The sequence below is a fragment of the Galleria mellonella genome, unplaced genomic scaffold (assembly GCF_026898425.1).
Source record: "Galleria mellonella isolate WM207_F2 unplaced genomic scaffold, CSIRO_AGI_GalMel_v1 utg65, whole genome shotgun sequence".
Lineage (NCBI taxonomy): Eukaryota > Metazoa > Arthropoda > Insecta > Lepidoptera > Pyralidae > Galleria > Galleria mellonella.
This window is the reverse complement of record NW_026442138.1, coordinates 7,928,301-7,944,286: the sequence shown is the minus strand read 5'-3', so window position 1 is coordinate 7,944,286 and position 15,986 is coordinate 7,928,301. Positions and strand designations below refer to the sequence as shown.

Genomic DNA, 15,986 nt, shown 5'->3' with positions numbered 1-15,986 from the left:
GTAATTTTAGACATAGTATATTTAAATAGATACACGTACTGTTAACAGAGGTTTAAAAGAGTAACTGTAGAGTTTCTCGCGGGTTTTTCTCAACAGATAACTTAACTTAATAATTAACTTTCCGAACCCTGTAGTAGATTTAAAAAAAAATGACGATTCAAAAATGCTTGTATATAAGTCTGTTTGAATTTGAAATGAGTAAAATTTTAAGACGATTGTATATATATATATATATATATATATATATATATATATATATATATATATATATATATATATATATATATATATATATATTGTCTAATAATAATTATAACTATTTAGACATAACTGAGTAATAAATATCCAAACATTTTTAAAAACTTTTAAAATATTAGTTTTACATTGTTAGTTATTGTTATGGGAGTAATCAAAGCTTAAAGCTTTGATTAATAAGTTTGCACAAAATGATACTGCATAATAATGTGGTTATATGTAAGCGTTATAGCAATGCACAATATCATCACGCAGCAGATGAAAGGCAATCCGCAAAGCCGATTTCGCTCTACATGTGGAATAAAACATATAACCAACAGTATTTCATATTTCAACTAGTATTATTTAGACTAGTTCTAAGACATAAGATCAATAACATTATTTATTGTTTTGTACTTAGTGTAGACGTAACAAAGGACTATCAGATTACAAACAGAAGTTATTGTTTTGCGAGCGTTCGAGTGAGAAAGTGTTGCAATTACATTTTGTTATGTAGGCCAAAACAGTGTCAGAATATTTAATTTAATTGTGTCAACACATATTAATTATAATAAACATCGAAGGGATGAAGAAATAAGTTAATAGAAATAGGTATAATGTTTTTAATTACCCAAATAATAAAATGTTTCTTAGTAATTTAGATTCTTATGCAGGAAGTAAGAAGAATAGAGCCTTTTAGCATTCTACACCTACCACGTGTTGTACTAACTTAGTGTAAAGATAAACAGAAACTTTTTTCTGCCAACACCTTCAAGCATTAAAGAAAAAAAAAATAAATTCATATAAAATATACGAGAGAATCTGTATAAATTATATAAAGTTCTAAACTCGAGACAATAGGTATTTTGAAGGTTTCCACGAGTCGAATACATAATGTCGAATATGTACCTAGTATGGAAAATGCAGTGTCCGAAATGCGGAGCATAAAAGTACCTGTCTGGCATACAAAAGTAATTTCATTTTTATGATTTTAAGCTATTCTAGAGGAAAGGGCGAAAACTCCAACTCGTTTTGAGTTAGATGCTTGATATACTTTGATATTTATTGCATGAAAATTTTTAGAATATGTGATTATACTAGTTCATTTTGACGCATAATAATCCACTTTAACTTTTTAATATGAGCTGAAGATCGTTGGATATATTAAAATTAAAAAAAAGATAGTGTAAGGGACAACAATTATAAAAATATATAATTTATATTTACGGGTTTTTCCTTTTACAGTCATTGAATTTACGAGTTTACTTGATAAAATTTTGAAAATTCCAAATAAAATCCCAAAAGAAAAACTTTTTTTGGTATTTTAATTTTTATTTAGTAGATTTATTAGACTGCAATCTGTGAGACCATGATGATTTATTTATTTTATTTATTTATTTATTTCTTGTTGCATTCCATAATATAATTAGTAGATAACATTTCAACTTCAATTATGGACTCTGTTGGGCACAGCAAGTAGGCGAGAGGAGGACAACACTTTTTCATATTAGAAATAGTCTAAGAATTTATCCAGTCATTGAAATTGTATCACGATAGTTACGTATTTTCTGCATATTTAATATTTAAGTATTGGTGTGTATCTATTCATATCGTAATTGTTATTAGTATTATATAGTTATTTAATATATTCTGTAGTTTATAATTATTCATATTTATATTACAGAAGTAATTAAAAATAGTATAATATAATAATATAATTTTTATCTGTGTATATGTAAATATAAGTATATGAATATAAACATATTATAGTTTTTTATGAAAGGCAATCTTAATATATAATGAGCAAATAGTATCAATAGCGTAAATGAGTAAATAATGTTTGTTACAGGATTCAGGATTCATAAGGATTGATTATATGGATTTTGTTGTAAACTCGTGGGGACGATAGCTCCAGGTGCTACTTATCTGGCGGCAGGACCAGACGTTGACACTTTATTGGCCATTATTGTGCTATAACGACGTCGCCACGGAACCGAAGGAACTTCTTCCAAATAAACATTTACGATTTCTCCGTTTAAATTGTTGCCAAAACGATTCGCAGCGAAAACGGTGAAATTCTCCCCGTTCTAAATGCGTTATGGTTCGCCGAGCAGAAGTAAATAGAATTTATTTATATTTGGAAATTAATTTCCTCTGTCGTAATAGAGTCAGCGTGTTTCCTTGTGCTTTTCGAAAAATGACCGTTCCCGTTGAAGAATTATTTAACGCCTTTGTAGAACGAGCGAAGCGCGAACCGAGAAATTAAAATTGTTAGGGGCGTTTGAAGTTGTAATTGGACTTCTTTATCCGACGTCGAATCGAATCAGATTTTGTACATTTGGCTTATTTGTGGTCCCCCGCAAACAAATGATGTTGTTGACATTTATAGTCTTATAAAGGAGGGCACACTTTTTGACTTCATCACGCACTGTGGATGACATTTTTAATTTATTTATTTAATAACTTTATGGCACCAATAACGTAACATAATTTCTGAAAAAGAAATGGTGTAAAAGAAGAAACATATTGTTCTACGGCAAAAGAATAAGAGGTAATATTTTCATTTTGGATAGAAGAGATTCATGGATTGACGGCGCCCGTTGAGTACTTATTTGTTCATAAAAATCTCTACAACTCATATGCTCACATGAGAAATATATTGAGGTACTTTTTTTTACAATTCTGGGGGCAAAGAAGTATGCAGCTCACCCGATGGTAAGTGACTACCGCCGCCCATGATCACCCACAACACTATCGGCATTGCAGGTGTGCTGCCGGCCTTTTAAAAAAAAGAATATGCTCTTTTCTTGAAGGTTATGTTGTCGTATCGGTTCGGAAATACTGTTGCTGGAAGTTGATTCTAAATAGTGGTTGTGCGTGGAAGAAAGTGCCTTGAAAAACGCACGCTGCCACTCGTCCAGATGGTTAGGATGAAATTTTAGTAAAATGCTTATAATAGTTTCATATCTATGACTAATTAGCATTAACACCTTAATTCCCATATATATATATATAAATATAAAATTAATGAATTCAGATACGTATATTAAATCACTTTAACATATAATATATTAGATATAGAAAAGTTATTAAGAAATAATGAATTTAAATGTAAAAATAAGACAAACACAAGTTTAAGATCTAAATCCTTATAGAGATAGACGATGTACAATCTGCATACAACTAGTGATGATACTCATCATCGATAAAATAAATTTATTGCATGCATGAATAACTTTATTTCACTGAACAAATTTAATGTATGACACAATATAGCTTTGACTTCACACTTGGCAAAGCTTGTTTCGTGGAAGTCAAAGCAAGGAAGTGCAGCGAACAGAGTTAATTTAAACTATATTTAGTTTAGTATGAGTTTTGGTATGCATATATTTGTGTGTCTGTATGTACGTATGTGTGTTTGTGTGTGCGTGTGTGTTTATGTGTACGTCTGTATATTTTTGTAAAAAGATGGAAGACTGCATATTTCGTTCTTTGAATTATATTGTGCTTTATATGATTTTTCTGTATTCTCAACGGACCAAGACTTTTATAGTCCATGAATACATTTTTTTTGCAATTATTAATTAGCTACATTTTATGTCATTCATTTTAGTAATTTCATTGTAAATTCGTGTAAAGAGATATTTCGTTGATAAGGAGTTTATGAATTGGCTTTTATAATATGTCATTATATGTAGGAAGATTCATTGCATATTTGTATATAGTTACTTGCAAAATTGAACAATTTACGAATACTCAATACTTGAACCTCTTCACATAACTTTACTGTGTTGTAACGTTGCGGTTTTCTGAGTGATACTCTGAATGTGACATTAATTTGTATATTTCATGAGAGCGAATATTTAGTAAAGTAATAGTATATAATACATTACATTAAATATAATATATAATATACTATACACAATGTAATCAATATATCTAAAATACAGAAAGTATATCTTATAAATAGTAATTAAATTATAAGTTCTTTGATATTTAACTGCATTTTTTTTTAGTACGTTCGTTCGTTTTTACGAAATTATTTTATTTGAGAGAGATAGTTTGAAATTACGTACTCATGTTTCAGATTTTTTTTTAATATTTAATCTTATCGACATTTGCTTGGAACGTCACTAACGTGGGATGTCCTATCCCCACTCACGAGTCAATTAGTTTTTGGTCTGTCCTCAACGGATGTTAACTGATGTTGTGGACTCCAGATGGAACAAGGTTTTAATTACATTTTAGCGACTTGTCAGCACATGAGCGCTTAATGCTATTACATAGGGACTGTTTGAAAATGTTGACAATCCCCGTTACGTGCAATTACATAGTTAACCGTTGAGTTACGCTCGGCCAATGTTTAAACAGATATGCGTGTATTAAACTTTTTGGTATTAACCTTTCCGGACCACTCGTAAAGTCGTTTCCAAATGTTTGTTCACGAAGCTAAAGTTGGAAATATTGTCACATAGAGACTGTTTAATGAATATAAAATGCAGTTACTATATTATATTTATGTTTTATAGATTAAGTAGAAGTTATTTCTTTCTTAATATTTTTTCGGATATATTTATAAGTTGATATGAAGAATTTTAATATATTTTAATAGATTTATTTTAATTATGGACTACAATAACGACAGCACAATACGTCAAAACCTATTCAACATTATTTAACTACAGATATTTAACGGTTGAATTTTTGTAATTTTGTTACGCCCACTTGTTTACAACATTCAATTGAAACATTCTATAGATTTATAAATAACAAAACATTTCTATAGATTTATAAATAACGTAAGTCGCAAAATTTTCAAGTAATTTTCCTTTTAGAACTAACTATTGTACGGCGGCTTGACCGTCATATTTTGGTATCAAAATAAGATAATACGCCTGTGGCTATAGGACAACTGAATACAAAGCTATATTAATCCTTTAGACAGACGGTGTCATTGGTCGAGTTAGTGCTCTAGTCACCTTCAGGCTTAAAATAGACAGAATTAAGTAAAAGTTCCTTGGATAAATTGTCACCGGTAAAGTTGTAAAGGCACAACCGTCAGTCTAGTTCGAAAGTAGAGCTTTGTGTTGTATACAGCTTAGAATTGTTTATTTGTATATACCGAGTTTCCAAGATTGAACCTAACGATCAAAATTCCAGTGATAGTATCTTTGAAACTAAATATCTTCTAAGAATATCGAAGATTAAGAAACAAAATAAATTTTAAGGTTTTGTTCCATAAAAAAGAGCAACTTCTTTTCGTAAAGAAATTAATATGGGGTTAACAAATAACAAAGAGAATAATCCCTATAGATAGCAAAACAATACCCATTACTGAGATCTTTGTTTTTTATGTTTCGCTTTTGATTTTAAAAGTGAAATACACTCATGTAAGCAAGCAAGCAGCAAGTATGTAGCTGCTTAAATTAGAAGTATAAGTGGGACTGATAAGTCCGTACAGATTTTTATAGTGCCAAAATCAGGTTTATATTAGTACGTGTAATGAAAAATCATATCGATAAAAAAGTAAACATGAAAATAAATCAGACTCAAGTACCACATCTTTTTATAATGTTCTCATTCCTATCTCCTGCTGCTAACACTAGTCTGTCAACGCGTAAGAATGAAGTAATGAAGCTTATATATATAAAACCATTCACAATCGTATATGCATGCAAATATTTGAAAGAACAGTGAACGAGGGAGTATTCAGTCTAAAGTTTTTTCAAATGTTTACGTAAACATGCTTAAGAAGTATATTGTATGCATATTATTTACCATAAAAAGTTTTATATAATAAATCTTCAATGCGATGATAGAGACTTTCAATAGTAAGTCGATAGAATAAAAATAAAGAATTTATATTTATGCTGATGTCTAATTAAGAGAGATTCGTGTCTAGTATTAGAAATAGATTATAATAATCATGGTCAAATGAAAAAGTGAAATGAAGTACACTAAAACTGGGGTAAAGGGATTATTAGTAATGGAGATTGAGAATCCCATTGCTAGCAATATACCCAACCAGGTCGACCTCTCGCGGTTCCCCCTGGAAACTATCATGGTTAATTCCTGATGAATTTATCATGATGGGCTAACTGGCCTGTTTTCATTTTCATTTATCACCCTTCATTGGTGCTCCGCCAGCGTATCCCATTAACGCAGACGGAGTCACCATTACCATACCATTTTCACCCATAAAAAAAGTACACTAAAACTAGGCACACTCAAAATACTAAGTTCGTTGTTAATTGTGTGGTGTTCCTATTTCACTCGACGTAAGTACCTTACCAACTTTAACGATAAGTTTCAAGTAACATAGAAGACGTTTTCCTAAATGAATACCCATGAGATTCCTACGATTTCTGTGAACTCAGATTTTGCTGAATCTAACCTGTGCGTCGTTAGTATAACATACGGTCGGGACGTAGGAACAGAGGAGAATTCTGTGTACCTAATACATAACCATAAGAAAATGGCAAGAAAATTAAAAATAAAATTAGATGTTCAGCAACCAAAGTTTTAAATCATCCAATGTTAGTAAGTTAAATATTATGCACATTTTAAAAAGAAATTTATTGTTATTTAAATTTAAATAGGTGAGTAGGTTCACAGATAGATACATACATTCCATTCTGCTTGGAAAAATCTCTTTATAATTTCATTTCATTATCATCACCATAATAGCCGTTTACTGTCCACTGCTGAACATAGGCTTCCCCCAAAAAGAAGGTTTTGCCAGTAGTTGTCAACCTTGATAAGTGAATTGACAATTGCAGTTAGGTTTTGGTGATGTTCTAAGAGGGACATTGCTGTTCATCCCTCGAACATTAAGTTCTCTTAGTCGCTTGTTACAACACCCACGTAAAAAGAAAAGGTGGCCCATTCTATATCGGGATCACACGGCATAATTTCATTTACCCACGCATATTTCATTTCGTATATTTATTCAGAGATTTAATTATTATCAATCAATTTCACCACACCATCCATTATTTATGCACGAAACTACGCTGAAAATATTAAAGGGAAGTGAAATTAAAATTTATTAATAATTTATTATCATCAACGTAATAAAATTTTACAATGTTACTTTACATTTAAACAACAGATGTATAAATATGCTGCAAACACTCTGTTTTGATTGTCACGCTTAAAAACCTACTCGCGAAGACAGTGTGTCGTCGTAACGCTCAAGGGCGGGTGTGCTGAGCGAGTGCTTAAGTAGCAATGATAATTAAGCTTAACGATGTTAGAGATGTGCAAACTGGTTAAGCCGAGCTCCTTTATTGCTTATTTTGTAGCAATATTCGTTTAGGGAACGAGTCTTGAGAATTAAGAAGTAACGCTAATTGTGTCATTGCAATCATTAGCACGAGATTGGGGTCGATTTATATGAGCGTTGAAATAGCTAGATGCGAATAATTCTTATAAAGAGTGTGAAAACAAAAATAGATGGAATATTTATGTAAATCATCCAAGGGGCTCGTGGAATGAGAATACCTATATTCCGCGCATTGTCGCATGATGCGGGTGACAACCGATATTTTCGCATTTTATTGTATTGAGTGAGATTTTTTAAATTGAAGTCAGTCTCAATTCTAGATACTCTTTCATGATCAAATGTTATGTTGAATCTGAAGTTAGGTTTTACGAGTACATTTTACTCTAAGATCTTATCATATATTGTACTGTATAATACTAGCCGTTAACTGTCCATTGCTGGACATAGGCCTCCCCATAAAGGGAGGGGGAGTTCCACTAATACCTACTATATATATTATAATGTAAGGCTATAATTTAGTAACTTAAAGTTTTAATGAAAATAGTCACTTTCACGTTTTCTTGTAAAAAAAACTATCCACAGAAAATATAAAATATAATATAAAATTATATAATGCGTAGCTAGGTATATACTTATTATTATATTTTTATATGAAAAAGTGAAAGTGGCCAATTTAAACATTATGAAAGTTACTAAATAATGAACGATTGAAAATAACAGGTTCTCGGCAGTAAGTGCTTTTATTTTGAAGTTAGAAAAAAGTTGCTTTACAGAGAATCCAAATGGTGTACATTATGGATCACAAATCGATTGAATATATACAAGATAATTAAATATTCTAATTAGTGGTTTGTACATTTAATTTGATAATTATATAAAAGACTATGTTTGTCTTTAAATCGAAATAGTTTGTAGGCAGAATACGAAATAATATCGTTTATCGTTTTTTTGTTATTTTCAGTAAAAACGGAACAGGCATTCGTGGACAGAAAATTTACTACTGAACTAGATCAATATCTTTAGACAGTCTGTAATTCCATTCCTAAGATCGACCTAGATAACATGTTTTTTGCAAGCCTAGATTGTCTTTGTGATTACATTCAACGTTCAAACGTAGCTAGCGCGTGGAATATATTACATACGCACAGATAACCCTTTTGCAAAAAAAGGACACTTAACATTTATCCTTATAACTAGAGAGATATTTAAAGTGGTTTTATATATTCAAATATCTTTATCATTTATATAAGTAATAAAATTGAACTAGCCGGTAAAAGATGTATACGTGAAATTTTTATATAATTTTAAAAATATTCCTTTTAAATTCAAAAGTTTATTAAACGTATATTATTGTATATATACTATTTTAAAAATAACTATTGTTATTATAGAAAATATCATAAAGTATACATTTAGTTTACAGTGTTATCGGAAAGGTTTACCTGGATAGATGTTAAATCACTTTGGTCTCAATTATCCCTTTCGAATTACTTTCTGAACACGTATAATGGTAAGTCTCCATGCACGAGTATAAGCGTAGTCGAAATTTTTGCATTCATTTGAGTAAGTTTAGTTAACGTGTATATCGTAAAAAGATTTAAGTTTTACTGTCCTTTTATTTAGGTGTAGTGCCTATTTAGTGTATAGTTCAATTTTGCTTGATCACTAAGAACATTTTCCTCCATCATTCTCTCCTGTTGTATGTGTGCTATTAAGTATGTGTATATTTATATAATTATACGTATCTATATATTAGTGACTATATAATAGTGCGCCACCTACACTTTGTCTTTTTTCTCAATGTCCTCTACTCAAAGGTTGTCTGGAAGAAATTGCTTAGAAATAAGGCCGTCTTTCGTATCACGCCTCATTAACATTCACAGTATTTATTATATTTAACTGGTGCAATCAAGTGTTAATAAATAAATAAACCTACATACGTACTTACAAACGTATACTGAATATAAAAAATCGGCATGTCGTAAATATATTTTTTCAGCGCCATTTTTGAAGTCTGTCGAAAATACTGTGTTTAAGTTTTTTTTTATACCACTGAGGTGGCAAATAAGCATACGGCCCACCTTAATGATGTATGTAGATTGAAATTTTAAACACTGTATGGTGGATAACTTATTCTCATATTAAACTTACATACGACATCAAGTTTGAATGAATCTTCTATACTCTGGTCTGGAAGTGCGCTGTTGTCTGCTTGACATTTGAGTTGTACCCCATCGTCTTCTGGCATAGGCATAAATTGTAGGGAGCTGCTCACCCATGTCTCGTTTTGTGATTCTGTTATCTACAATAATAATATATTTAATTTATTAAAAAATGCAGTCAATGCAAAAAAAAAGAGGTATAAAGTTGAAAAGAGTTTTAGAAAGTTCAATTTTAACAATAAAATATTGATCATTGTATCAACTCGTTAATGCAGTATTGTCAAAAAGAGGTCTCTTAACATAAGAAGAATATACATAGTAACTTGATTAGAGTTGTAATAAAATTATTTTTAAATATTATTATTTTTGATTAGATTTTAGATTAGAGAACATATTTGCAAATTCATGTTAATATATTTAAATTTTGAGTCCTTTTTCTAATGTATTAATATATTGGCTTTAGTTTGTCAAATAATCTATTACGATATTTTATGTAGTAGAAAAATGCTCATATATTATATTGTAATTAGTCACTATGCAATGAGATGAACAAAAAATATATTTAGATATAATTTCAATACTATATTGCTTAAGTAACATATCCTAATAACATGAGATTGAGGGGCAAGGGATTGTTATTAATGGAGTTTGACAGCCTCATTGTTAGCAATATGCCTTATTAGGTCGACCTCCACGTGGTTCCCCCTGAAAACCATCGTGAACAATTCTTGTTGAATTCGTCACGATGGGCTAACTGACCTACTTCATCCTCACCTATCATTCTTCACTGGTGCCCCGCCGGTGTATACCGATAGCGCGGGTGGGGTTACCATTCCATTATCATCCATTAAAAAATAACATGAAATTGATAATATTGATCTATGTACCTATGTTCCCTCGAAAGTTTAGAAATTATTTACTATCATTTATTTGAGAAGACTAGACTATTTTACCATCCCACCGACTCAAATAACAGACAGGCTTAGGCTTAAATTAATTACAATTAGAAATTCTATGTACCTACTATCAAAAGCCTTCAATTTGATACTATTTATAATTATGAGTTTCGGAAATCGTTAAATAAATGTATATAATTTTGATACAAATGTTTAATACAAGCAGTTCAGTAAGCATTTTAATAGATTTTAATATATATTACACATACTTCAATCAGTTGTTAAGAACCCATAGTTCAAGCCATACTTAGTATGGGATTAAATAGCTATACGTATAAAAATAATGCACAAAAGTATTTAAGTGCACAAGTTGAAACATCCATTGGAAATCAGAGTCAAAATGTAGTAAGAAAACATATTGTGTTCTAAAAGCTACTCGTATTTAAATGTATATCTGTGATCCACCCTTTTCTCCATCATCTTAGTCCACTTTGAAGGTCCCCTTTTTCTTGTTCATTGATCAAACTATAAGTCTGAGCCTTTATTTTACCAAAAGTATTCGCAAGTAGGTAAGTACTTGACTAAACTTCTAAATTACAAAACACTATCACAAAATATCCACTTTCAAAGTTTTAAGTATTTTGTCATAGACTAGATAAGTACCGATTGAATATCAAAAGATATATACCTTTTGATATTTGTCTATTAGATTAGACCTACGAATTTGAAACTTGGAATTAAATTAGATTATTTTACAAAGACAATGAAAAAAATACCTATTTTCTATAGTACATGAAAATTACAAAAGAATGATGATATTATTTTTACTATAAAAACTAAATATGTTTCAATATGAAGTAACATCGAAATAAATGAATTGCGTTAAAAGAGAAAAAAAAAACTGTGTTTTCACGCCTCATTATTTTTCCATTGTAAACAATTTATGTTTAAACTAGAAGAAATAATTGAAATGCATATTGATCATACCATAAGAATAGGTAGCAAAGAAATGTGATATACGTATGATACGATGTGATGTACCATAAGATATTTTTTTTACCTTTTTTTGTACTACTTGCCTGACAAACAAGCTTACAGCCCGTCTAATGGTAAACGGAGTTACCGTAGCCTATGGACGTCTGCAACACCAGGGATATCACGCGCGTATTGTTGATCCTCAAAAAAATCTTATTACGCCCTTTTTGAAGAATCGTATGCTGTAGCCTTTACGAAAAGTCTCGAAACCTATTAATATTATTATTATATTCAAATAATTATACCTTTCCTCTTCTGAATTTTCTGTTGTCCTTGTACCATGTCAGTTGTGCAGGAGGCCGACTACCCTCCGAAATACAAGTGAGGTTCACGTACCGTTCTGATGATAATGAAGTTGGTTTATTTAGAATTTCAACTCTTGTTGGTTTCACTGGAAGAAAGACAGGAGTGCTGTTAATTTGTATATTAGTAAATAACTTCAATAAAAATATTGTATCATGTGACTACTGCAGTAAAATAATTATATATAAAAGTGTCTACTGCGCAGGTTTATATATATATATATATATATATATATATATATACATCTATTTAACTTGTTCTTCGCAAACTGTTTATTACTGCATGTAGTTATACAACGTATTTACATTATTATATTTATAATATGTAACTGCTATAAAAGATTGGACTATTGTAAGACCATAAATGTAGTAAGTTACTTCTTGGAAAAATAATCACGATGGGCTGACTAAACAGATTTCATATTAATCTATCATTTCTACTGGTATTTTGTTAATAATACCAATAGCACTGGTGAAATTACTATTCTATTTTCATCGAATAAAAAACTTTCACTTACAAAAAGTACTTACACAGTTTTACTTTACAACACAACATTTCATATCTGTACCTACTTATTATATATAACTTGATATTAAGTTTATTTTTACACATGGCCCGTTTGCCTTATCAGATCGTCATTTTTATAGGGATCTAAAAATAGTAAGTACCTAAGCAGTGGGCGATAGACATGTTCTTATTAACTTATTCCCCTTATATGAACATGGTGTTACAAGTTCTTAGTAGTTTGTTTACGTTAAAGTTGTGTTATTTATGAATTAATAATATACACATAAAATCAATACATATTTAATTTCATGCTAAAATACTCATTGGAAAGTTCGAATATTGAATTACAGATTAAAAAGGTTACCTTTATCCAAATTATAAAAAGAATCTTTGAAATAATAATATAAATATTTTATATTATGCCAGCATTTTTCGGATGTATACATATTAAGATTCAAAGAAGTTATTGTTTTTGTTGTATTTATCTCGTATTATTAATACTTATTAATTTTAATTCACAGATTTTTGGTAATTTAAATAACTTTGGGTTAGCTATTATATAATTATTCATTTTAAAATGTTAATAAAAGTTATTGTAAGTATCTATTTAGGTAGATAGTTTGTGATATAAGCAACAAAGAAAATGAATATATACAAATATATTCTAAACCAGTTAGTCCAGATCGAGAATAAAAAATATTTACTGCTACAATGGTAAGTGATTATTTAACATATCTATGGATTCGGTAATAGTATTAAATGTTTTAGTTTAATAATAAGTATAAAAACAAATAAAATAAAGTATTACTCACAGTTCATTTCCAATCGCACAGTCTTATCTTGTGGACTAACAAGGTTAGTATTCGATGCTCGACATTTGAAGGTTGTATTTAGGTGACTTCTTCTCACATGTGGCAGCTCTAGTTTGTTCACAACCACATGTGTATCTGTTTTCTCGTTGACATATTGAAGCGCTGGGTTCCCGTCTATTAGCCATATCACAGTTGGAGCTGGCCGGCCTGTATGGATAAATAAAAAAATATATAAATAAAATTTTAAAATTCGAATAGCTTGTCCCTCTACAGGTTCAATGAAGCGAGGGGGATTTTTTTTTGTATAAATATAAATAGGAGGTCAAATAACAAAGGTGTCCTAGGAAAATATCGAATTCGTGTACCTTTGAGGGAAATTAATAAAATTTAATTAAGCGTGTGAAGTCGCAGTTAAAGTAACAATTACGTACATAAATACTAGCATTCTATGTTTAAGCTAATAATTTATTATAAGTAATGAAAAAAAATGTTTATATATCTACGTACAATTAGGAATGTTATCATCAACCGAAACCTTCAAACCTATAAAACTATTTTCCACTGCACATTTTTCACAACGTTTTAGCTTTCATTATAAAGAATTTAGTGATATAGCGGTTTAATATCACCTCATCTTCCGATATGTCACAAATATCGGCGATAATTGCAAAACAAATTTGTCTACTAACATATAGAATAGAATGTTCATTATAAAAGGGCGACACATTTTATTTTTTTGCCTGTAGCAGCAAAATAGATTCGGCACGGTATGTGTTTTTAAATTTGTTTGCATTTTTTTATATATATGTTTATAAGTTGTCTAAGACTCATCCCATAGATGTACATTGTTTATGATTATACATACATATCAGTCACACCTGTCTCTTATTAGGGTAGGCGGAAACAATGAAACGCCAAATAATATTATTGTATTGCGAAATGTAATGGGTTTACTGTTATTTAGATTAGATTATTTATTTCGAATTTAATACAATTATTTGTATAAATAGATGTTGAAAATAATTACCAAAACTTTGTCCAAAAACATTTGTGGGTATACAAATTAAAAAAATGAATTTGTTCTTTATTCAGTCATTTCATTTATCGCAGCACACCACAAACATTAATAATTTTTTTTCGTGAAGACTATCCAAGTTTTGGGTTTTTTTTTAATTATAATTTGTATAAGTTTATATTTAAATTAATAAATCTTATAATATATATATATATATATATATATATATATATATATATATATATATATATATATATATATATATATATATATATATATATATACAAACAAGAAATGAGAAAAGATAGTGAATCTAGTTTACCTTATAACCTACTGGCGCTACTTTCAATTTTCATTGTAATATATACTAATTCTTTACTTTAATAAATATATATTAATTGTATTTGAAGAGCACATTAAAATTTTATTAATAGAAGACGATAAATAATTTCTATGAAATCAAATTGTAGATTGTATAAAATTAAATCGGCACAATGGCACAATTGAGTTGCTTTCGTAAATATAAATTATGAATTCTGTCAATGATTTTAGCAGTACCAAATTAAATTGAAGTAAATGTAGGTGTATATTTTTTATTAATTATAATCTAATTTGATTTGTGATTTTTAATATGGCAAGTGTATTAATAAAATATTATGATGATGATATATCGAAATTAAGTGAAAATATAAACAATATTTAAATTTAAAAATATAAATTAGGTACAAGTATCTTATCGTACTATTATAATACAATTATAACTGATACATGGAAAATATTTAAGAAAAATTTATACGAGAGAATTGATAAAATCTTAGAAACTTTGTCTATCTATATGTTTGTTCTGGCATCATGCAAAAACTATTACACCAAATTGGAAGCAGTTTTCATAGTTGTATTCTTAAAGGTGTAACATAAAATATGGTGTTGGTTTCATCTTGATACGCAAACTACAAGTGGTATATTTCATTGGGTTTCTTAGTTCTAATTTATATGCGTATGTAATAGCAAATTTTTATTAATATTCTAATATTATATATAAAAAAGCTTTTAAAAATGCTTGTCATTCAATCTATCTTAAATATCTTAATTGACTTTAGTAAACAAGTAGGATATATTCTAAATTAACTTATTAACTTTACCTGTACAATTATTTATATACTAATGCATACTCGTACTATAAAGTAATGCACGAGTACAACTATAGAAAATGCCAGTGTGTAAGTTCCATCAATATGTTATCATAATACATACAACTAATTCGCATGATTGAGGTTTTTAAGGAAAATATACTAATAGGTGTTATGTATTAGTAGTAATAGTTAAGAATGTGTGAGTGGTTGCATCCACTATATATATAATTTACTTGTCGGTAATAAACCAGTGTGCTACAAACGACTTGCCGCATCACTTGTCCGTATACGCCTATCTAACAATAGGCTACATATCCTTAAAATTAAAATGCATTGTACATTCCTGACACTTTATACTAAAACAACACAGAGCCAAAATTATGCCATCATTATCATATTACGGTATCATTATTATATAACCAGATATACGGAGTAGTTCTATTGCCAATAACGTGCCTACAGTATAATTATAGCTTAATTTTTTTATTTAAATTTTCAACTATTTGTTTCAACAAATATAACCTGCATTTTTATACTGTAGCACTTGTCAGTTGTTAACAAGTTTTTGTTGAGATAATATAGCACTCGTTCAAACCTAGTTACA

General features: G+C 29.3%; 1 protein-coding gene across 3 annotated transcripts in view; it reads right to left on the bottom strand.

Annotated features, from left to right (window-relative positions):
• Positions 1-15,986, bottom strand: part of LOC113519903 (neural cell adhesion molecule 1-like) — a 144,283-nt gene that overhangs the window by 32,483 nt on the left and 95,814 nt on the right. For all 3 annotated transcript variants that reach the window (XM_026905125.3, XM_031913169.2, XM_052900430.1), the window contains exons 6-8: positions 13,235-13,441; positions 11,858-12,003; positions 9,671-9,821 (exon numbers count right to left, since the gene is read on the bottom strand). In XM_026905125.3, the coding sequence (XP_026760926.1) occupies positions 9,671-9,821; positions 11,858-12,003; positions 13,235-13,441 (504 nt within the window). The remainder of the gene's footprint in view (positions 1-9,670; positions 9,822-11,857; positions 12,004-13,234; positions 13,442-15,986) is intronic.